Consider the following 23,718-nt stretch of genomic DNA (forward strand, 5'->3'; position numbering starts at 1 on the left):
ATATGGTTACAGAGACATCACATGTTGCCTCAGCTTCAAAAAGAGGCCTGGGACATATCCTCCTCTCATGATGGCCAGAGGGCACCAACTCTGCTGATACTGCCAAGTGGGATTCTTGGCCTCCAGAACTTGATTGGACAAGTCTCCACTGTTGAATCTATACCCAGTGATGCTTTGCTATTCATTCCTAGAAAACCACTACTGTTTTTCTAGCCTGTCACTAAGACCCTTCCCTCATGAATTAAAGCTTCACTAAAGCTATGTCTTCCATTTTACCAAGTCTTTCATTTCTGAATCTATATACCCCCAAAACCCCAGGCTCTTAGAGGGTCAATAAATAAATCATTAATGAAATGTAAAAATAAAACAAAAGAACCAGTAAGTAGGCTGCTCACTGCAGCTTGTTTGTGGTTTCTCCATAAACAAGTTAATATTTGGATCAAAGTGTTCAGTAAAAACTTATTTTGCCACAAAGTAAATAAGTTACAAAAACTAAGCCGGGCAGGAGTGGGGTGGGGGAGGGGGAGTAGAGCAATGGCTCAGCTGCTCTTCCAGAGGACCTGAGTTTGGTTCCTGGCACCTATGATGAGCATATCAAACCTGACTGTAATTCCAGCCCCAGGAGATCCTCTGGCCTCTATGGATACCTGAGCTCATGTGCACACACCCACAGTCACATATGAATACACATAATTAAAAACTAATAGAAATAGTTTAAAACATTAAGCTAGTATTCTATAAAAAATAACATCTCAATGTACTTGAAAGATTATTAGAAATATAATCACTCAAGTACCTCTGCCTGTCAGCCCAGGGTCCATAGTTAAAGTCTGTCCCTTTACCACAAACGATGTCTAGCCCCCAGCATGGAGGTAAGTCTTGTAATTTACAATCTTCACTGCTTATTTCCCCTTCTGTACTCTCTTCTGTTTCTTCTGGAACAAGTCCTGTATTCCAGAACAGATAAAGGCAATTAGTTAAAACCACTATACACTAGCAGTTCAAATGTTTGAATCTCAGGAAACCTTATACTTAAAATTTTGTAAGTCCCTAAAAGGTTTTTGTTTTGTTTTGTTTGTATGTTATATATTAAATTTACTGTGTTCAAATTAAAATTCCATGATTTCATTTAAATAATATACTTACTATTTACCTATATAAAGAATAACTTTAGAAAATTGTACTGGCTAGTTTTGTGTCAACTTGACACAGCTGGAGTTATCACAGAGAAAGGAGCCTCAGTTGAGGAAATGCCTCCATGAGATCCAGCTGTAAGGCATTTCCTTAATTAGTGATCAAGGAGTCAGGGGAGGGCCCTTGAGAGCACCATTGTTTCTGCAATGTCATAATAAAAAGGCAAGTAAAATCCTGGTCCTATACTGAAAAATTAGGGTGTGTGACCACACAAAGCCCTTGGTGGCAAAAAGAACAGAAGCTGAAACAATCCAATATTAGGTACTTTTCTCAAGTGGAAGCCATCTATCAAACACTCAAAGTAGCTAGGTCTCAATTTTTAAGTTTTAAAGTTCAAGTCTAACAATTGTGATTTTCTCCTTTAAACTAAGATGAACGACCCGGTTCCACATTCCCTAAGGGTTTTTTAGAATTACCTGCATCAATTTTTAAGGTATCTGTAGAAATGAGTTATTTTATAGAATAGTAGTGTAATAACTCAACTCTTAAGACAGGACATCTTTTTTCAAAGAAATTTAACACTCTCATAGTCAAATTTCTAACTTACTGATGCTAACTTTCAGAAGATTTCCAATATGTAGGCAACAGCACTTCAGGGAAGAAACAGAGCCATTCCTGTACGACAGACAGACTTTCAAAGAGGACATACCTGGCTCATCCATGTAATAGTAGATGTCAACATCATTTGACTGCAGCACCACAAACCCTTCTCCCATCAGTCTCGGGGGTCTATGGAAACAAGGATGAGGCACACGAGATACATCTTAGACTACAAAGTGCTCTGCAGTCTAGTGGACAGTGAGCAAGAGTGAAAAGAAAGAAGGAAAAAACCTACAAAGCACATGACAGGTTATCTTAAAAGGAAAAGAACATCTTTCACACAGACAAGCACTATACAAAGTTACTCTAGTTGTATTTTACATCAGGTTAAATGATAAAATGACTTAAATTTTATTGGTAAATTAGTTTAGGAAGAAAACAATTGGCTTAGAGACTTCACTTTAAGTTTGAAATGAAATATATTTAATTAAAATGGAGGTTAAACACAACAATAATTACTGAAATAAATAATAATTATAATAATCAAATTCTGCTTTTATGGCAAAATTTAAATAATTTATATTACTATCATTATAAGCCTAAGTAATAGCTAATCAACCAGCAAAATGTACTGTAGTCATTCAGAAACAAAAGAATTGTCATTTTTATCTATAACAATTTAATTACTTTTCTCTAAGAGTATTTCACTGATTAATAAAATAAATGTAAAGCAATTATCCTGAACTTAAAATTTGACATGAATGCTTCTCTAAGTTTCCTTCTCTCAAACTTCAGAGTTAACAGCTTCTCTGCCATATCCCATATTATTGTCTACTACATAAAAATCCATCTTTCCATCATTAGATAGCAGCATATCTGAATGCAATAATTTTCTTCTAAATACCACAAAATAAAGGCTTAAGAAAGCCACAAAAGGTAAGCCAAACTAGTGGGAGTTTTTGTTTTGTTTTGCTTTGTTTTTAAATATAATTTCATGTAGCCTAAGGCCTGAGACTCACTAACCACATCGGACCTTGAACTCCTTCCTTATCTGCCTACCTCTTATGTGCTAAAATGAAAGGCATGGCACCCAGTATCTACATTTTTGAAAAATACAATTTTAAATAATGTTATATGAACTATTAATAGGAGAACACTTTCTTATCTCTCTAGTTATTTAAAACTACAGTTCTGTTCATTACACTTGACCTATTAATACAAAGTTTTGTTCATCTACCAAATTCCAGAACATCTTTAATCAAGTCTAAGAGTTAGGTGAAGTAGACACATGGTCGCCTAGAACTAATATAGGGGAAACCTCTCTACCATACTAGCTGATCCTGGAGATTTTATTTTAGCAGCATATCGGCCAAGAGTTAAAAGCTGCTTTCCATAATTTCATAAAAACTTACATGGCTGATAAAACAAAGAAAAAGCTGAAACATCACAATAGAAAGTTTCCATATATATATATTAAAATTACACAACTTCAGCCAGAGTACTTATCATAAAAAAGAAGAGACTGAAAAAATATGAGGAATGGGGACCGTTATTCCAGAGGTAAAGACAAGACTGACAGGAGTTATAGAAGGGCTGTCTCCTCAGACCTGGTCCCTTCCTGCTGCACAGCATCTCACCACAGTAGTGGGTCTGCTGTGCATTCTCAGGCAACCTATCTTCTAACTAGAACAGCTATTTCAGCATGGGGACACTCTTTGAGGTTCAAAGAAAAATTAAATGGTTGTCTCAAAATTAGACCACTCTAACCAAATTTTCAAAAAAAAAAAAAAAACCATTAATCAATTTTCAACTTTCACTAAATCCACTATAAATTAATCTCTTCATTTTATTATTTATCTAAGCTTTCTAAACAGAAAAATACACCTTTAATGGGCATATCCTAACCATTAATCTATTTTCAACTTTCACTAAATCTACTATAAATTAATCTCTTCATTTTATTATTTATCTAAGCTTTCTAAACAGAAAAATACACCTTTAATGGGCATATCTTAACATCATCAGAGCTTAATTTAAACCAAAATAAGTGAGCAAAAGAGAGTAAAATAATTATAGTACTAACTACCCAGAAACACACTGGGAAGTCTAACTATCACTTCTTAGCACAAAGACTTTAACAACTGGAAAGCCTTGTACTTGCTGTACAACTTCTACCATAGATGTGAGAAGGCTGCTAGAGGCTCCGGTGGATACTTATATTAGCAGGAAGAAGTTACCACTTTCATGATGTTTACTTACTCATCGTTTTGTAGGCCGACATATCTTGGACTAGGAACAAGCATGACTCGAACATTTTCAAGCTTTCCTTTCACAATGTGCATGAACTGGTCAAGATGACTTGAAGGTGGTTTTGTAGTATAAGTTAAGAATGCATCATCAAAGTTGATGCATAGAGTCTGAGGTTGATAATGATTCCCAAAGGCCAAACGTCCCTAAAAACATAAAAAGAGATATTATACCAACATAGTCTAGTCATTGTTTTCCTTAGCTGAACTAGGAACATTTTTATGCAACAACTTCCACTTTAGCTGTATATGCTACTTAAATCATTATTTAAAATAATCATCATCCATTTAAACCAACATTTAAAGAAATCTAGAGATAAGTTTAGAGTAATTTAAACACTTGTAAATATCCCTTCAGATTTAATAAGCATCCAAATGTAGAGCTGGTGTGAAAACAGCTCATTCACATGCTACAGAAATAGGAACAAAAAATGTACACAAAATTGCTTTCTTTTCTTACATGGACTTTGATTTGCAAAAAGTAAGTTCTCTGCGATAACCTGCCAAACATAACCCAACATAATTTACTTACTGTGCTCACATTGACCTTAATGACTGGGATAAGTGATCTCCATGAAGATGTGGGGTCTTGAGATTCTGTTTTTACTTTAACTCTGATGAGAAAAATAAAACTGACATGAAGAAAATCTTAAATACCTAAGAGTACAAAATTAAACTACCTCACATCATACATCACTAACGCCAGCTTCATTTTCCAAATACATCTAAAGAGTATTCAAGTAAACAAAACAATAACCATATGAAGACAGCATGATCCCTAAAAGGATTTCTTAGCCTGTACTTTTTCATTCTGGTTTATTTTTGAAGCTGCAGTGAAAAACGACCTTTCTAGAAGAACACTCTAAAGTAGAACATGACATTATTTTTGTACTGTGGCATCACCCTACTTTATAACACAGCTAAGGTATTACAGCAACCAGGTGTCGTATGCCATCAAGATATAAGTCAGGATGGCCTTCATCACCTCTGGCCCCTGGGAACCACAATCCCACCCGGTTTCTCTGAGTTTAAGACTCAGGGGGAGGGAGCCTGTGTTGTTGGCTATCTTTTCTCTACTTATTTTTAAACAATATTTTATTCTTTGGGAGTTTCTTTTTATTTTTTACTTTTTTAAAGAAAGGGTCTCACTATAGCTGATCTAAAACTCACATTTGTATCCATGCCTAGCTGAGTAAAAACAAATTTATTTTTTAAACTCAACATGTAAACAAGATTATATAATATTTGCCTTTCTAGCACTGGCTTGTTTTGTCATATGCATTTTGTTTCAATAACAAGATTTTCTTCTCTTAAAAAAATCAGAATATTTCATACAATGCAACATCTTTCAGATTAAAAAATATAAATAAGAGTGTCTCTAAAATATAACAAGTTAAAATTAAAATGAGCTGCATTTGAAAATAATAGTTTGACAAAAATAATCCTTTTGAATAAAATTTTTAATTTAAGAAACTTTCATTTCACTAGAAAGAGTATATGAGTCATTTCATTTACTAATAACTTTCTAATTATGGCTTATTTTCCAAGACTCAGACTAAATTACTGTGCACTGAACATTATGCTGATTCTGAGTATTATTTTAAGTGCCTTCTTAAAGTTTTATCTGTCTTTCTACAATAGACTTTCTTTTCTCTATTCCTGTTCTGACTCTCAACTTTAACAACATATATATAAACAAAGATAAGTGATAGTAATACACATTTTTATAGCACATAGAGCATATTCTATTTTCCTTTGTAAAATTGTTATATATTTAAGGTACACAGATACAGAAAGATTTCAACATATATTTCCAAAATAACAGATCACAGGGCTGGGGATTAGCAAATGGTAGAATGCTCACTTAGCATGACCAAGGCCCTGGGTAATCTCTAGCACCACAAGAAAGAGAGAGAGAGAGACAGAGAAAAGAGAGAGAGAGAGAGAGAGAAAGAGAGAGAGAGAGAGAGAGAGAGAGAGAGAGACAACAAATCAAAGAAAAATGACATTAGGACAAGAGACCACACATGATTTTCATAAACATAATATTTACCTGTGTACTTCAAATACATAAATATGGTATATATTTACATACACATATTAAAAGATAAAAGGCAAATTAATAATAACTGTCTGAATCTGGAGAAAAGTAATATAGAGAAAAGAAAAGAGACAGGGCTTTTTATATAAACTAATCTTTCATTACTTCAGTTTTTGAACGATTATATAGCTATCTAAAACAAAGAGATTATATTCTGTTTAGGTGAACAATGTTAATGATATTCTACTAAAAAGAGTTTAAACATTAGAAATGTATAAGATTCAAGTATTAAACTGAACCTTTCAATTTTGGACTGCGTTCTTGTTCTCCCATTTTCCCGGGTTTTATCATCATCTTTCTTGGGTGGAATTATAGTTGGTTCCAAACCAAACAATTCTTGAAGGCGTCCATAAAGATCAGACCGATTGTAGACATGAAATTCAAAGTCATTAACTGTGATATATAATCTGGTTTCTGCCTTTGGATCTAAAGATACAAGTTGCAGAAAAAGGAAAAAAAAGAATGAATAAAACAAATAGCAGAATGGAAAGAAAGGATTTAGTCAACTTTCAAGGATTTTAATCACAGTACTTTTTGTCAAAACTTGTTTCACAAAGTAAAACAACCCAACTTATAAGAGAAAGGACATTAGTTTCTATGGAGAAAGTTTCAAGCCATGGTCATATCAACCATATTAGGAGAAACTTACCAAAGATTTCTTTTGTTCTAAAATAAAATGTTACATTTTCTTAACATCTTTGTAACATAGTCTATTTTTTCACTTCCACCTAAATGATCATATTGCACATTCTTTAAAATTGGATAATCAGTTAAAAAAACTTTCATTTTTAAAAATGAGTGAAAAAACATATTAACTTTCATCTTAGTAGTAGATGAAGCTATAAATTTAAACGAGTATCTATCCTTTCTGTAGACATCAAAATGAAATATTGAAAACTATAAGCAAATATAAATTTTTAACTAACAAAATGCACCGCCGTTCAATTTTTTAAAAGAAACAAAGACAAACAAATCATAAACATTTATTTTTAGCATAGTAATCCTATTAGTTCAATCTGGAGGTATTTTCTCATTACTTTCTAGGACAATTAGGTAGAGGGGAACAAATTCAGTCCTTAAAAAAAAAAAAAAAAAAATTCTGGGCTGGTGAGATGGCTCAGTGGGTAAGAGCACCCGACTGCTCTTCCAAAGGTCTGGAGTTCAAATCCCAGCAACCACATGGTGGCTCACAACCATCTGTAATGAGATCTGACTCCCTCTTCTGGACTGTCTGAAGACAGCTACAGTGTACTTACATATAATAAATAAATAAATCTAAAAAAAAAAAAGAAAAAAAAATTCAATGGTACTAAAAATAAAATATATACTAACTCCAAGTACTCCGTGTCCATGAACTGTACTTCCTGTTATTTAAGTAGTTCTCTGACCTTGATTCTCTGCTGTTTCTCCAGGTTTACCATGACTAAGAGCTAAGACAATCTCTATTACATCAACCATTCCTCCATTCCTCCTTACTGTATATCAAATTCTTAAAAGCAGATGATACACAGGCAGTGTTTTATTAATATACATAAAGTACCACAATTCTTGAAATGATTAAGTGAAATTACCCATTTTAAACAAGTGAATCAAATTCAATCATGCATCAGGTTTAAACCTTGCTTAGTAATCATCAGTGGTGCCCAGGACTCCAAGGGCAAATGGCAGCACTCAATGTGTCCGACTTCTCTGAAATAAGATTTACCAACACCTGATTTTCCTACCCAAACCCAATACGGAGTGTTCCTCATCAACAGAAAGCTTGTCTTTTCCATTGCTAAAGCTCAAAAGCTTCGATTGCTCTTTCATGTCTTCTTTTCTTTTCTTTTCTTTTCTTTTTATGTAATACTGTTTTTTTAAATTAGGTATTTATTTCATTTACATTTCCAATGCTATCCCAAAAGTCCCCCACACGCTCCCCCACCCACTCCCCCAACCACCCACTCCCACTTCTTGGCCCTGGCGTTCCCCTGTACTGAGGCATATAGTTTGCATGACCAATGGGCCTCTCTTTCCACTGATGGCCACCTAGGCCATCTTCTGATACATATGCAGCTAGAGACAGGTGCTCTGAGGGGTACTGGTTAGTTCATATTGTTGTTCCACCTATAGGGTTGCAGATCCCTTTAGCTCCTTGGGTACTTTCTCTAGCTCCTCCATTGGGGGCCCTGTGGTCCATCCAATAGCTGACTGTGAGCATCCACTTCTGTGTTTGTTAGGCCCCGGCATAGTCTCACAAGAGACAGCTCTATCTGGGTCCTTTCAGCAAAATCTTGCTACTGTATGCAATGGTGTCAGCGTTTGGAAGCCGATTATGGGATGGATCCCCGGATATGGCAGTCTCTAGATGGTCCATCCTTTCATCTCAGCTCATGTCTGCTTTTCTTAAAACATTCGAAATCCAAGCCCTTTTTAATGCTCTGGTTCAAGTCGCCATCACTTTCTACTTCCTGTAATAGTCTCAGCTTCTGTTGTGTTCTTCCTTGTGCCTGTGCTTAACACTCTAACAGATTATTTAAAACTCAAGATCATCTCATCCTCTCTTCTCTAATTTTCTAACGACTTCCTATCTTGTTCAGAAAAATAATATGGCCTTTGAAATATGTAAGTCCTATATAGTCTACACTCTCACCTGGTAATTCTGCTTTCTACCCTAACTCTAAGTAAACTGGCTCTGTGGTGTTGGCAATGAGAGGAACAGAAGAACCACAGAAAGTTCTCCCTGAGACACTGACGGCCATGCACTTTCTTACTTGCTGAATTGCTCTCTTTAACTCTCCTCTGCCAATGGAGACTCTCCTGATTTCCCAGGAGCAACTTTACCAAAAAGGACTCCACATTCAACTGTGCCTGCTTTTATACCTTTTCTCCTCAATGTACTTTCTCATTACTTGCTGATTATCTGAATCTCCCCAACAAGAATGTAGGAAGCTCAGTGAACAATGGGACCATTTTGCTGATTAATTGCTAGTGCCTAGAAGAATGCTATACAGAAGAGCTCATTTGTACAAAAAGAAAGAAAATAAGCCAGGCGTGGTGGTGCACACCTTTAATCCCAGCACTTGGGAGGCAGAGGCAGGCGGATTTCTAAGCTTGAGGCCAGCCTGGTCTACAGAGTGAGTTCTAGGACAGCCAGGGCTACATAGAGAAACCCTGTCTCAAAAAAAAAAAAAAAAAAAAAGAAAGAAAAAAAGAAAAAGAAAAGAAAAGAAAGAGAGAGAGAGAGAGAGAAAGCAAGCAAGCAGAGTATCTTCCTAATAAGTCATACTTCTAGAAAAACAAAAATCTACAATGAGATCTTATGCTGTTTAAATATTTATTTATAATAAAGTAGAATGTTTATAATCTCACATGAAGCAGTACAAGTAGAAATTATTATACAATTTTTCAAGTCATAAACGACTCAACTCAAAACTTACTAAGATACTTGCCTTCATACTTAATTAACCTAGCAGTTTAGTAATGACTCTTTAGCCCAAATGTCCTGCGCATTAGGTTTATGCAATAAAGGCAATGAGGATTTGTCCCTAATGGGATCAGCAGTAATGACTAAACAAATGAGGACTGCATAAAATGAAGCAGGTTTACCCTCAACTTCATCTCTAGCATGCAAAATATTCATAAGGTTCTCTCCTTTCAATGAAGCTGATATTATAACATACCTGCATTAAGGTACTAAAGATGCCAAGGTATAAAGATATATTTATTAATTTCTAAATATATTTAATAACCCTCTTAAATTCTAAGTACACAATATCAAACACTGCAAGATCCCCTAATTCCTTCTTCCAATGTGCTGTTTTTTCACACTGTTCATTACTGCCTCTCCTATTAGAAGAAAATGCTTGCTCATTAAGCCTACCATAGTATCGCAGGCATCTACTATATGCCCAAAAGATAGGAAGGAACCCAATTCATACTTGAATCACTGTACAAAAATAGTAATGGGTCTAAATTTTAAATAAGATTGAATAAAATTTAGATCATACTGAACAATTACCAGCCTAGAGATTATCTTTTCCTTCTAAAAATCACTTTTGAGAAGTATTAAATAGCAAGTTTTTAAAGTTTGCAAAAGCATGTTTTTACCTTTTTTTTTTTAAAGAAACATTTAGCTAAGTTCATGTCCTTCTTTTTTCTGTGTCCTAGTGTTTCTATTTGTCTTGCCTGCACTGACAATATTTCAGCCAGAGTGCTAACAGTATATCAAATTTCTAAGCCTAATTGGTTGGTTGATATCCATGTAGTTCTTCAGGGTTTCTGTCATTATTTTCTATCATTGTCACCAGCCTGCTATAATTCTCTGAAGTGGAAGTTGTTGGATATATCATGTGATGCAGACTCATGTGGTGTTTTGCTAAGACAGACACACAGGTATTTTGTTAAGACAGATTCATATGGTATTTTGCTCAGGCAAGACCCACAGGAGAATACATGATATTTGGAGAAAGTATAAATAGGACTCAACACGGAGTGATGGCAAGCCTGTATACCTAGCTTTGTGTTGGTCTAGCATCTTCATCTTTGCTGATCTTTGCTTTGTTGAAAGAGGCACAACAGAAAACTCCTGGAATCCTGGTGGGTCCTGGTCACTCCCTGACTCATACCTATTTGGCCAAGGCCTAGAAGTTTTTGTTGGATCATGCCACTGCTGCTAATTTGTGTTTGGTATCCTGGCACTACTAAACTGGACTGCTGGTATTCTGACAAATAGAATCACCCTAAGGAACTACTTTTAAACAGATCTACATCCCCTTATCCTATTTACCATCTCTTTTCCACATTTTCTTTTTTGATGGTGGGTTAGAAGGGCAGGGGCACTGAAGCATTTTAGAAACCTTATTAAAAGTAGGTTTTTAAAAATCTAAGCCTAAAATTCCCAGAAGTACTCTATAGAGCAAAACTCATTCCTCCATCCTTCATCCCTACCCCAATACATACGTAGAGACACGTGTTGTAAAAGCACACTCATAGACCCAGAGAGACAATGAATAGTATACCTATTAAAGAAATAGATACACAAAGATGTATATCACAGGTGTGCTCATATAGAGACTTAGAAGTATGCAAAAACAAGCACCCACAGGCACATACTCCGAGGTCATACACATACACCTACTAAAACAATGACAAATGTCTTTCTACAGACATGTAACTATCTATTGCAAAGAACTAATGTTATAACCTAGAGAATATTTAATACCAAATTCTAAGGCTAAAAAGCATTAAATATGTCTGTCTACCTCCCTCGCTTTTTTCCTTCTCTCTTTTCTCCTTTCTTTCTTTCTTTCTTTCTTTCTTTCTTTCTTTCTTCCTAGAAAGATCATGAACAACCAACAAATTTCAATGTATTAATGGCTAAAATTATTCCAAACAACATTTACAGCAAAAAAATTGTGGACCTGAACACCATTCTTTTCTTCCAATCAAACAATTGTAATGAAAATCTTGGTCCTATGAAGAGACTGTCTTTATCTCCTTGGAAGTCTGAAAAGCTTCCACTGTTTTAAGCCCATGCTCCAGCCTGACTTCTAAGTTTTCCATCAAGGAATGCAAACCATCTATACTGAATGGATAATTGTCAAAACACATGAATCTGCCTTTAAGTCAGCAAGAAAGAATATCTCATTTATAAAGTCCTTCTAGAGAATGTAAATACAGTCACTATTATAATATTGTTATAAATAATTACATAATCTACTGAGTGCTTAGATTTTGTCAATGATATGTTCCAGCATATCACCACTCAATGTACTTTACTCTAAAACTCTGATCCCAAATCATGAAAGGATAATACACACAGATTGGACAGTGCATGCTACGTTGCCATTTCACATCTTTTTTTTACTTTTAACAGGTATGGTTATGAGCACATTGCTAATAACATTAACTTCCAAATTAGCGAATTCCTTTAAAAGGTGAGTGGAATATACAGTAAGTTCATAGCTAACATTAACTCTGTAGTGAAAAATGGAATTCTTTCTCTAAGACCCAATGAAGACAAGAATATCCACCCTCACGTCATTTCAAACTTGTAATTCTTTGTCCAAGTAGTAAGTCAAGAGAAATAAATAAGGCATGAATAGAAAAGGAAGACATCAAACTGTTTGCTTGCAACACAATTTTCTAGTTAAAAAAAAATCCTCAATATTCTACCAGAAACTCTTAAAACTGAAAAAGTGAGCTCAGCAAAGTTACAAGATTAAAAATAATCAACATTCAAAAATCATTAACATATGTCCACACTAATACCAAGTTTTCAAGAGAACAATCCCAACAATAGTTACCAAAAATAAAAGTAAAAAGTATTTAAGATTAAATTAACCAAAGGATTTAAAGTTCTAAACACTTAAAACTGTAAAACATGGAGGAAAGACATTGAATGTTAGGAGAAATATATTTCATGTTCATTGGGTTAGAATACTGTAAAATTTTACTAAAGAAAGTGATCTTCAGAGTCAATGAAATCACCTCAAAATTCCAACTTTTTCATAGCTGTGGTGGTTTGAATGAGAATGGCGGCCAGTAGGCTCATAAATGTGAATACCTGGTGACCAGGGAGAGGCACTACTGAAAGAATTAGAAGGTGAACACTGTTGGAGGAAGTATGTCCCTGGCTTTGATGTTTCAAAAGCCCATTCCAAGGCCAGAGTCGCTTTCTTCCTGCTGCCTGCAGATCTGCATGTAGACACCTCAGCTCCTCCTCCAGCACAATGTCTACTGGCATGCTACCATACTCCCTGACACGATGACAATGGACTAAACCTCTGACACTGTAAGCAAACCTCAATTAAATGCTTTCCATTTTAAGTGTTGGTGACGTCACGGAGTCTCTTCACAGCAAGAGAACACCTAACATCAAGATAGCAACTAAATGGAAAATAATCCTAAAGTTCATGTGGCACTAAAGAAGAACCAGAACTGCCAAGGAAATCATGAGCACAAAAACACAGCCTTAAAACCTCACCCCAAATCATGAGGGATAGGCCATGTATTCAATGCTAAACTAGATACAAACTGATGCAAAGGAGAAAAATGGACCACAAAACACAAGAGAATCTAGAAATGAACCCAAGAACTTGGAAAAACAAGGCTCTTTAATAAATGATATCGATAACTATAAATCCATATCAATATCTCATCTCAAAACCATATATAAAAATCAAGTGAAAATAGTTTGAAAGACTTGTGAAGCCCCAGATCATAAAACACCAGGAAAAAATAACAAAAGAATAATAACTAAATATCACCTTGGTCCATGTACTGATATTTAGGCTTGACCCAAAAAAACATAAGCAAAAAAGACCAGTGAGATTATGTCAAAATAAAAATATATTCATAACAAAGGAAATAGTTAACAGAAAATACAAACCATTTGGGGACAAATATCTTCAAACCATACAACTAATAAAAAAAAAAGTCCTCTGATAAAAGTGATACACAGAATATTTAAGAAACTCAAACTACTCCACAGGAAGAAAACAATTGCTTAAGAAATGAACAAGAGAGAGAAGAAAGCAATAACAAGTGGGGAGGGAGAGAGGGAGGGAGGAAGGGACTTGGGAGAGAAAGTGGACAGGGTGGGGGATAGTGGAGGGGGAGAGGGAAATCTGACCTAGTATTAGGTGAGGGCCTGCAGAAAGATTGTAAACAGGCAACCTCAGTAAATAGGAAGTTGGAGGGAACCCCCCCCCCCAATGATCCAGAGACCTGGGGAGGTAAGAGACTCCCAGGACTCCCAGGGAGGGAACTTTGATGAAATGCCCAACAGTAGGGAGAGGGAACTTATAGAGTCCACCCCCATCATGAAGACAGGACATCAAGTGAGGGATGGGGTTGCCATTCCACAGTCACACCTCTAACCCGTAATTGTTTCTATCTGGAAGAATTACAGGGATGGAAATGGAGAGGAGCCTGAGGAAAAGAAGGTCCAGTCATGGGCCCAAAGTGGGATCCAGCTCAAGGGGAGGTCCCAAGACCTGACACTATTACCGAGGCTATGGAGAGTTCACAAAAAGGGACCTAGCATGACTGCCCTCTGAAAGACCCAACAAGCAGCTGAAAGAGTCAGATGCAGATATCTGCACCCAACCAATGGACAGAAGCAGCTGACCCCTGTTGTTGAATTAAGGAAGGCTGAAAGAAGATGAGGAGAAGGGCAATCCTGTAAGGAGGACCAGCAGTCTCAATTAATCTGAGCCTCCAAGATCTCTCAAACACTGGATCACCAAACCGGCAGCAAATACCAACTGATATGAGGCCCCCAACACACATACAGTAGAGGACTTCTGTGTCTGCCTTCATCCAGAGATGATGCACCTAACCCTCAAGAGACTGGAGGTTCCAGGGAGTTTAGAGGTCAAGTGAGGTGGGAGGTGGGGACAGGGTGGGGTGGGGAGGAGGTGTGGGATGTGGAGCAGTCGGAAGGTGGATGGGGAGGGGTGGTGAATGGAATATGGAGACTAAAAAATGAATTACAAATAAAATTAAATTTAAAAAATAAATAAACATATATCCAAAAAAGAAATGAATAAGAGACCTAATTAAAGAAGCCATATGAATGCTAATGAACAAGTAATTAACAGCACTAATCATTTTTGGTATAGCAGCACATACTTATAGTCCAGCTACTAAAGAGGCTGAAACACAGGATCTCTTAAGAGTCCAGGAATTCAAGACAAAGTTGGGTAACATAACAAGTATGAATAAGGAGAAGCTGAAGAGTGTCTTACAAAGATTAGAGTGGTAGGAAGCCCTTTTATTCAGAATATGGTCAGGTCTACATATTCAACAGATGTTAGAAACATAGATAGAGATTGATAATATGACTTGAGTAATACGGTAAAATGAAAAATTAACTTAAGCAAGACATAAAAAACAGCTTTTTAAATGCCGTCACTAAAAACTATAATGTAAAACATTTAAATACATATAAAGGAAATTTCTGACTATATGATTAAATACCTTTCATACATGTAAAAATGAGAACTTACCATGTTGTTTCTGCTTTGGGTTATACATTTTCCACCACCGAAAAATGATGAAACCATCCTGAATCCTGAGGGAAGACAGATTAGAAAAATAAGAAAACAATTTACCTACTCACTTTTTAATACCCAGGTCGGCTTCAAACTTGTTTTAAAGCCAATGATGACTTTATAAACTTCTCTGAGATCGTTCTGCCTCCATTTCCAAGGGTCGGGATTATGGGCGTGGCCTACCACACCTAACTCTACTCAACTCGTTCTTGTTTCATCACCATTCAGTTAAAAAAAGAAAGACTGCCTAATCCAAATTAGAAAAACTTATCTAATTGATAAAAATTGTATAGGCTTATCATGTATAACAAATATAAACTACTCAAACAACCCTTCTAATTAGATAAAACGTAAATAGGTTATATTTACTGTTAAATGAAGTGTTAACAGAAAATTTCATATTTTAATAAACATTTTTAAAGTATAAAGATTATTATTTTAAAAGGCAATCTTTAATTAAAGAGGGTACTAATAAACTCAAAGAAAACTTTCAAAGATAGTCTTTCATATCTAACAATGACCTATAACTTCCTGCCTTAAAAGAATCAACTTTCACTCTCAACTTCATAAATATTATTTTTACTTTGATTTAGAAGTAACTATAAACAAACACAGAAATTGTTTGCAAGTTTTAAATGAGGTATAAACAATGCCAAATCATAGTACGTCTGAATTAGTCCATCATCTCTCTACACCTCACGTTTGGAAAAAAATAAATAAATAAAGTAAACACTTTAATTATGTTGTTTCCTATTATATTCATATTAGTTTTATATTCTTACAGCAAAACTATAGTTGCTAATACATGCTCAATACGTGTATATGCTTACCTTGAATAAGGAGCTAGTTGATAAGAACTACCAATATTTCTAACACATATTTCATGTAACCACCATTGAAATGGCAGGTCCATCAATGGTTTAATTTTTCAGCTACAAATCAAATGCAATTATTCACTTCTATAAACTGCTAGCTAAGAAAAATTTTTCCTAGTCTAAATTAACTAAACCAAATTAACTCATTGGCAAAAATAATTTTTAAACATTACTGAAAAAAACCTTTTATGGCTTATTTGAATGTATAAGTCATATTAGATAAAATCATTTTTATATTTCACATTTGTTTGGGTCTCTTTTCACTTTTCATTACCTAATAGACATGTCTTCTGTAATGTAATATATTTCACGAACCATGACTTTTCCAGAAAGAACAGAGAAAGAGAAAGAACCTGTTACAGAAAAACACAATGATAATTAACTACAGCAATTCTTTTAATGCACAATAGAGGATTAAGAACTTAGACGAATCCTAGCCTTTAATAAATGATTAATCTTTTCCCATTCTCTTCTCCATATACTTGCAATTCTTTTTTTTAACTAATTTTTTAAAGATTTACTTTGTCTATGATTTATTTATTTATTTATTTATTTTATGTCTATGACCACCACTCTCTCAGACACACCAGAAGAGGGCATCAACTCCCATTACAGATAGTTGTGAGCCACCATGTAGTTGCTGGGAATTGAACTCAGGACCTCGGGAAGAGCAATCAGTGCTCTTAACCACTGAGCCATCTCTCCAGCCCCCTTGGAATTCTTATAAATTGCTCATCTTTCTTTCACCAATGAAAACAAAAGGATCAAACCACTACGGACTGAACTACTAAATAGCCATAATATGTAACTACTTCATATGAGTAAATTGTTTAATTATAAACAGCTACTACACATACCCAAAAGGTATCTAATTCATCATCTTTCTCCATTAACCTGTCTGCATCAGTCATTTTCCCTAATTAACAGAAGGTAATTCATATTTCAGAGAAGATTTTCTTGTACTCATTAAGAAGCATTTGAATATGAGGACTGCTGGAGGACTCTATCCAGCCACCTCACTGCCCATTCTGACAAATAACCATTAGGATTCCCAAGGAACCTGGCTTCCTAATACAAATTTCCATCCACTTACAAATTTTCTCCTTAGAGTAAGAAACTGACTACAAGTGACCACAAAATGGAATACACAAAATCATACCAACTTATAGATTTTTAAAGTATCAACCTTATAAAAAAGGGGAAAGCCTATAATGACTATTCAAAGTCAAGGCAGATTCTAAGGAAACTAAGTATTTTAAGTTTCTCAACTATTTCTAGTAAGTACATTTTATTAAGAAAAAAAAAAGGAGCAAATAGGATAAGAATAGGGTAAAAATAACCAAATGGCAGCTCATTTCTGTCTAAGAAATGTTACAGGAAAGGCCACATAGACTGATTACTTCAAACACATAGTGACGTTCTAAAGCTACTATTTGTTTGTAAACTATAAATTTACAATATATTATCGTATAATTACATGGAAGAAATAGTGTTATATACACTTACCAATATGGATATAGCCATGTTTATACAATCTGTTCAGAACCAGTGTTAGAATAAGACCAACATTCCGAGAATTATAGTATGTAAGATAAATAATCCATCCACAAGACAAAATGGTAGCTGTTGAGAGGAAAAACAAAATTTACTATCACATAGTAATCTGTACTCTGACAATACTTGCAATCTTAAAAATCATGGATTGCTTCTTTCTTACATAATTTTGATTTTCCTAGTTACTTGCCAAACAAAAAATTATAATTAAAAAATTTAAAATGTAGGTTCTAATCAGATTAAAGTGGAATGTTTCAAGAACTTGTAGGCATTGTTCCATGCCTCTGCCTTCATTTTTGGTTTAAAAAAAACTAAAATAAGGAGTTCTTCTGACAGGTATCTGCTGTTATGTGTGAAGTGGGGCTTCACCCTTACAGCCTTCAACACTCTTTCTCTGTTCTGCATACCGTTTACTCCCTCTTCTCTGCCCATTGATTCCAAGTTGATCCATCCAATGGTATTCCATAAGTCCTGTGTGTTCTGTTCATACTGTTTTACTATTTCACCTTGATTATTCTCTGAATATTCTAATTCATCTATCATCTCTTCAAGCCCTGGAATTCACTTTTCATTTGATCTATTTATTTTATTGGTGAGACTTTTTCTAAGATTTTTTATTTTTAATTTATTGGCATTTTCATTTCCAAATTTCCAAACCAATTTATTTTCAGCACTTCTAGTGTCTCTAATGAACACCTCTTTCTTATCTATGTATTGAAATCTTAATTTCATTCAATTGTTCATGCTTTTTGAATCTGCTCAGTTTATTCATGTCCTCTCCTTTCACTGAACATCCTTTATTATTCTTTTTTAACTTCCTTGAGATTTCATCTAATTTGCTCTCACTGGAGTCTCTTATTATCTAATTAGGAATTTTCTCTTTTTTTTTATTAGATATTTTCTTTATATACATTTCAAATGCTATCCCAAAAGTTCCCTATAACCTCCCCCCACCCAGGAATTTTCAAATGCATAGCACAACGTTGCTTTTTTATGTTTCTTGCAGGTCTGTGTTGGGATATAAGCATCTGAAATTAGGTCATTTTTAATCACCCACATTTTTTTTTCAATGCAAGTATGTGCACTGTTCAAGTGGAACTAAACTGTAATATGGTTAAGGTGTCATTTTCCCCATTGGACTTGACTCAGCTCTGAGAACAAGTCACTACTGACTGCAAGGCAATCTATTATGAAAACAGAATAATCTTTAATTAACAGCTGTTCCAACCCTAATAATTTTGAATGTGTACAAAACACAGTGTGCAACAAGGCAGTAGTCAGTAACAGTGAAGGGAAAAGCCCAGAACGCAATGCCACCTCCCCCTCCACACAGTCCCAAAGACTTGTTTTCCAATTCTTTGTCCTTTCACTACTGAAGCTACTGTTTTTTCTTCCATCCACGGCTTACTGGGTATCTATGTTCTAACCATGCCCAGTTTATTCCCCAAAGATTCTAACAGCATCTCCATTCCTCTCAGTAATACCCTACCCTGCCCAGCAGAAGCCTGCTGCAAGGAGCCAATAAGGAACAAATGGCTCAGCTCAAGAGACAGGTAAGCTGCTTAAGAGCTGCTGCCACAACAATCAAGTCACTCCAGTTTAGACCTCAGCCGCCGAGGTTTTCAACTTAGAAAAAAATCATTGTTAAAAATTATGAATCAACAATCCCAACTTTTAGATAAGCAGGGCCAGGAAAATGGCTTAGCTGGTAGAGTGCTTGCATGAAGCGCTGAGCTTGGATCTCCAGTACCCCTATAAAAGGCAAGTATGGCACCATGCAGCTGTAAAACAGACCTGGGGAGCTAGAGAGTAGGATCCCCAGAGTTCATCAGCTAACCAGCCTAGTGGAAGCAATGAGCTCCAAGTTTGTTCAAGGACCCTGTCTTGAGATATAAGACAGAAGAGAGACTGAGAAAAGCACCTGATGTCAACTCTAGTCTCCACAAAACACAGACATCACACACACACACACCAACATGTGCATATGCACATACAAAATAAAAAGCAGTAAAACACAGGAATTTTTGTCAAAAGGAACATTAAATAGGCTGCCTTATTCTAAATATCTATAGTAACTGTTATGACAATACCCTACTTTTGAAGAATGTCACTGATTATGGTAGAGCAAATGATAGTCTAATTAGTTATGAATAGTCATCTACAAGATTTATATTTTTAAGACACCTTATTCATAAATACACGAAAGGAAAAATACAAAAAGTAATGAATTGCCCTTTGCTTTTAATGTGTAAGTCTTTCTAGAAAAGGTGAAAGTAATGTGTAGGTTAAGATGTGACCTAACAACATCACAGTAAAATCTTAAGTTTGTTCAAAATTTTGTTGCAGAGTTTTAGAACAGTAAGCAAGTCCTAAGAGAACACCATATTTCTTAAACTGGCACCAGCCACAACAGCTCTGTCAGCTTTGTTACATAAGTACTACAATTTCACCACAAAAACTGTTCTTAGAAAAATTCTCTTTTTATTGCTACTGTCTTATTTTCTTTCCAAAAAATGGAACAAATCTGAAATAAGGAAAAATTCTGCAACTTAATCAAACTCAGGTCATTTCCAATGCTGCTTTTATGAATTTGTATTTCACACTAATATTTGAGTTCTATTTCATACTAATAGTCAGTATTTGTAGGAAATAGAGTAAGCCTGACAGAGATAAATCCTGAAATAAATGTGCACAGTTGACATAAGCACAGCCATGTTGGGAACTATGCCTCAGCCCCATGAGAGTTGCAAGTCTTGCCCAGGTGAAGCTCAGACGAATGCAAAGCTTCCCTCAGGGGTGAGAGTACAGATGACTAACCAGGTACATAACAAGCCAGCAGCTACAGCTTTCCTCCTCCTCTAATACTGATCCACAGCCTGAGACTGCTCTACAGAGACCTCTCACTGAGACTAGCCAGCCCCTCCCCTGTGCTGTCCTTAATAAATACACTGAGGTTTTGGGCCCTGAGGCAGTAGGTGCCACTTTATCATACTGTGCTCACCTGACTCCTTCTGCATGTGTGCCTGTCTTCATTTCCTCACCTTACCTCATTAGGATTCTAGGACCCAAGAGTACAGGGCACTGAAAATATTCATTTTCATTTTTGGCTTTCATTAAGAATTTACAGTAGTTTTGTCAAATGGAAAACACAGAACTCAAAGTCTAAACTGTAAATCAATCCTACCTACAAATTATGAAACATCATTATTCCTTCGGTATATGTGTCACTTCCATCCATACTCCTGCCTTATAGCATATGGCATCAAATCATGAAAGAGGCAAAAGCATGCACGCAGGGAAAGGAGCTATGTAATCCATGTACCTTATTTAAGGTCCATGGACCACAGTGGTCCAACAGATTAAAATGGAAAAAATTAAAGTCTATCTTCATAAAAGTGCTTTGTGTGTTGAAACAACACATGCAAACTTCCTATTGTATTCAGTATAGCAAAGATGTGGAAGCGTATCAGGTATGTCTGCTTTTCCTTTCTACCCTCCCTATTTTCCCTTCTACACTTCAAGTTTCTATTCAACGTAAACAGCACAATTTCATGTCAATTTGTGCACAGTAACAGCCTCTTTTCACTAGTATTATTTTTCCACCTTTTCTTCTTCATAATCAGTTAGCCACTCATTCACTCATTTCCTCCCTTCCCTTCTCTAACATTTAGTTATGCACTGTTTGAATGAACTATGTGTATACCTAGAAAACTTCTAGACCATTATATTAAAAAAGGTATAAATAGCATATAAATAGCACTGCCATTTTCCCCCAACTGAGAAGAAAATAAAGTATTAAATATATGTTGTTTCACTATAAAATGTTTACCGTGGACATTTATTACACTTATAATAAAAATGTTTGTGTATGTGTGGAGCAGGGATGGGGAAGGTAATTTAAAACATGCAAAATAAGCTAAAGACAATCAATGTTTTTTCTCCCCCACCTCTCTTAAGACATATAACTAGGCAGCCTAAGGGGGAAAAATACAGAGCAGTTTCCAGAGCAAATATTCAAACGACATACACAAACTCCCTTTCCTAAAGATAAATGGATGCTGCTATAGCACTCCAGCTTCAGTCAACCACTGCCTAAAATCTGGCCGTTGTTAATACATGCAGAAAATACACATTCTACTTACCGACAAGAAGCCAAACAACATTGGAATTGTGCTCTGTAAGAAAATCTTCTAATTGAGTGATACTGGGGACAATGCTGTCATTCTTCCTTTGATCCATCACTGGTGTTATTCCAGAACATCTAAAGGCCTAAAAGAGATTAACAAACTTGAAATCAAAGATTCTTAAAACTGCAACAAAAAATCATGTAAAGGGATAAAAGGTGAATTAACAAGGCTTGATAAGTTGCCTTCTACTTCTTTCACTGGGAATGCAAGTAAACAACCAATGAAATGTGTACATATTTCTATCTAAATAGAAGGTCATGGTCCACATTAGTAATATATTGATTTTATCATTCAGGGCAGGCAAATCTCTGGGAGTTCAAGGCAAGCCTCATTTACAGAGAGTTCCAGAGTAGCCAGAATTACATAGAGATACCCTGTCTCAAGAAAAAAAAAAAAAAAAGTAGTTACTAAGAGAAGCATGGTCACTATTAAAGCTCAAAGCCTATTTTAATATGGAATATTAAGCATCTACATAATTACTCATCTAGATTTTCTCCAAAAGTTGCCACTTAATATCTATATATTAAATTAAATACGTCTTCATAAGCTCCATCACTTCTCTGTATTTTCCAATATTTCACAAGATTTCCAAGTCAAGTTTAGTCTAGGTAGTTTGTGAATAGTTAAATGACCTTTTGCTTTCAGATGTTCAGGATAAATTATAATAAAATGTCAAACTATGAGCAGATGTAGCCAATTGTGTAGATAAATATGTATATATACACATGATGGTTTGAATAAGATAGCCCCATAGGCTCACATATTTGAACGGTTAGTCAGCAAGGAGTGGGACTGCTTGACAGGATTAGAAAGATTAGGAGGTATGGCCTTTACGAAGTGTGTCACTGAGGGTGGGCTTTGAGATTTCAAAAGCCCATGCCAGTGTCTGGCTGTCTCTCTCTGTCTCTCTGTCTCTCTGTCTCCTCTCTTCCCCCACCCCCTCTCTGTACATCAGGATAAAACTCTCAACTACTTCTCCATTATGATGATGACAAACTAAATCTCTGATACTGTAATCAAGCACCCAATTAAATGATTTCTTTTATAAGAATTACTTTAGTCACAGTGTCTTTTAATAGCAACATTAGGTGTCTTGGGTGTTGCCTAAGACAATATTCATATTCACACAAGTAACGTAATTATGATTATTCTATATATAAAGAATGAATAAAAATAAAGTTCTTATACTCTAATTGAAAGACAAGACAGGTATGTCCTTTTAAATACAGTGTTCACACAACTAACCCAGCTCACTTACAGCAAAAAGAATCCAGTAATAATCCAATTTTTTAAAAAATTCAAAGAAAAGTGGAGAAAAGAATCATAAAGAGAACTGCATTGTTAATATTCCTTTGACCAAGTAGCACAGGTAAGTCTGGGGAAAAAATGACAGTAAATCTTTTCAAAACGGACAAAGAATGATGAAGATAACTTTTTCACTGAAATTCAAGAACTATGACTTGTTAACTTTCTAAATATATTTTGATTTGTTCAGCACAACACTCACTTTGAGGATGACAACAAATCATAATTTTCCAAGTGTGCACTCTGCATGTGTGTGTGTGTGTTGTGTGTAATATTAGCATAGCATAAAGAGGTTAACATCTCTTAAAGTAAAATGAGGGGGTGTAGAACAATAGACAGTGAGCATGCTGTCAAACAGCCGAAAAGCTAGAGAAAGTAATGGGAAAAGGGTTTTTACATTTACATTTTTCCCACTGTCTACAAACTGAGTAAGACATGTTGTTACATCTCTCAAGGCACTGCAAAACCTGTCACCAGCTTAAATTTTAGAAGGAAGGGATCACTTTACAACACATGAATATTCTATTCTCTTTCACTCTTTTTTGTTTAACAATTTTTTAATCTAAATAGGAGACACACACTTTGAAAAGACCCATAGTCAAAAAAATACAAATATGT

At 35.3% G+C, this 23,718-nt stretch overlaps 1 protein-coding gene across 13 annotated transcripts in view; it reads right to left on the bottom strand.

The window, feature by feature from the left end:
• Bltp1 (bridge-like lipid transfer protein family member 1) overlaps positions 1-23,718 on the bottom strand; it is a 192,252-nt gene that overhangs the window by 163,513 nt on the left and 5,021 nt on the right. For all 13 annotated transcript variants that reach the window (XM_029475242.2, XM_029475248.2, XM_085835948.1 and 10 more), the window contains exons 3-11: positions 21,751-21,877; positions 17,561-17,677; positions 16,329-16,407; positions 15,135-15,199; positions 6,381-6,567; positions 4,573-4,654; positions 3,994-4,187; positions 1,844-1,923; positions 797-947 (exon numbers count right to left, since the gene is read on the bottom strand). In XM_029475242.2, coding sequence (XP_029331102.1) covers positions 797-947; positions 1,844-1,923; positions 3,994-4,187; positions 4,573-4,654; positions 6,381-6,567; positions 15,135-15,199; positions 16,329-16,407; positions 17,561-17,677; positions 21,751-21,847 — 1,052 coding nt within the window. In that variant the 5' untranslated portion in view covers positions 21,848-21,877. The remainder of the gene's footprint in view (positions 1-796; positions 948-1,843; positions 1,924-3,993; positions 4,188-4,572; positions 4,655-6,380; positions 6,568-15,134; positions 15,200-16,328; positions 16,408-17,560; positions 17,678-21,750; positions 21,878-23,718) is intronic.

The sequence above is a fragment of the Mus caroli genome, unplaced genomic scaffold (genome assembly GCF_978045245.1).
Source record: "Mus caroli unplaced genomic scaffold, Mus_caroli_1 scaffold_3, whole genome shotgun sequence".
Lineage (NCBI taxonomy): Eukaryota > Metazoa > Chordata > Mammalia > Rodentia > Muridae > Mus > Mus caroli.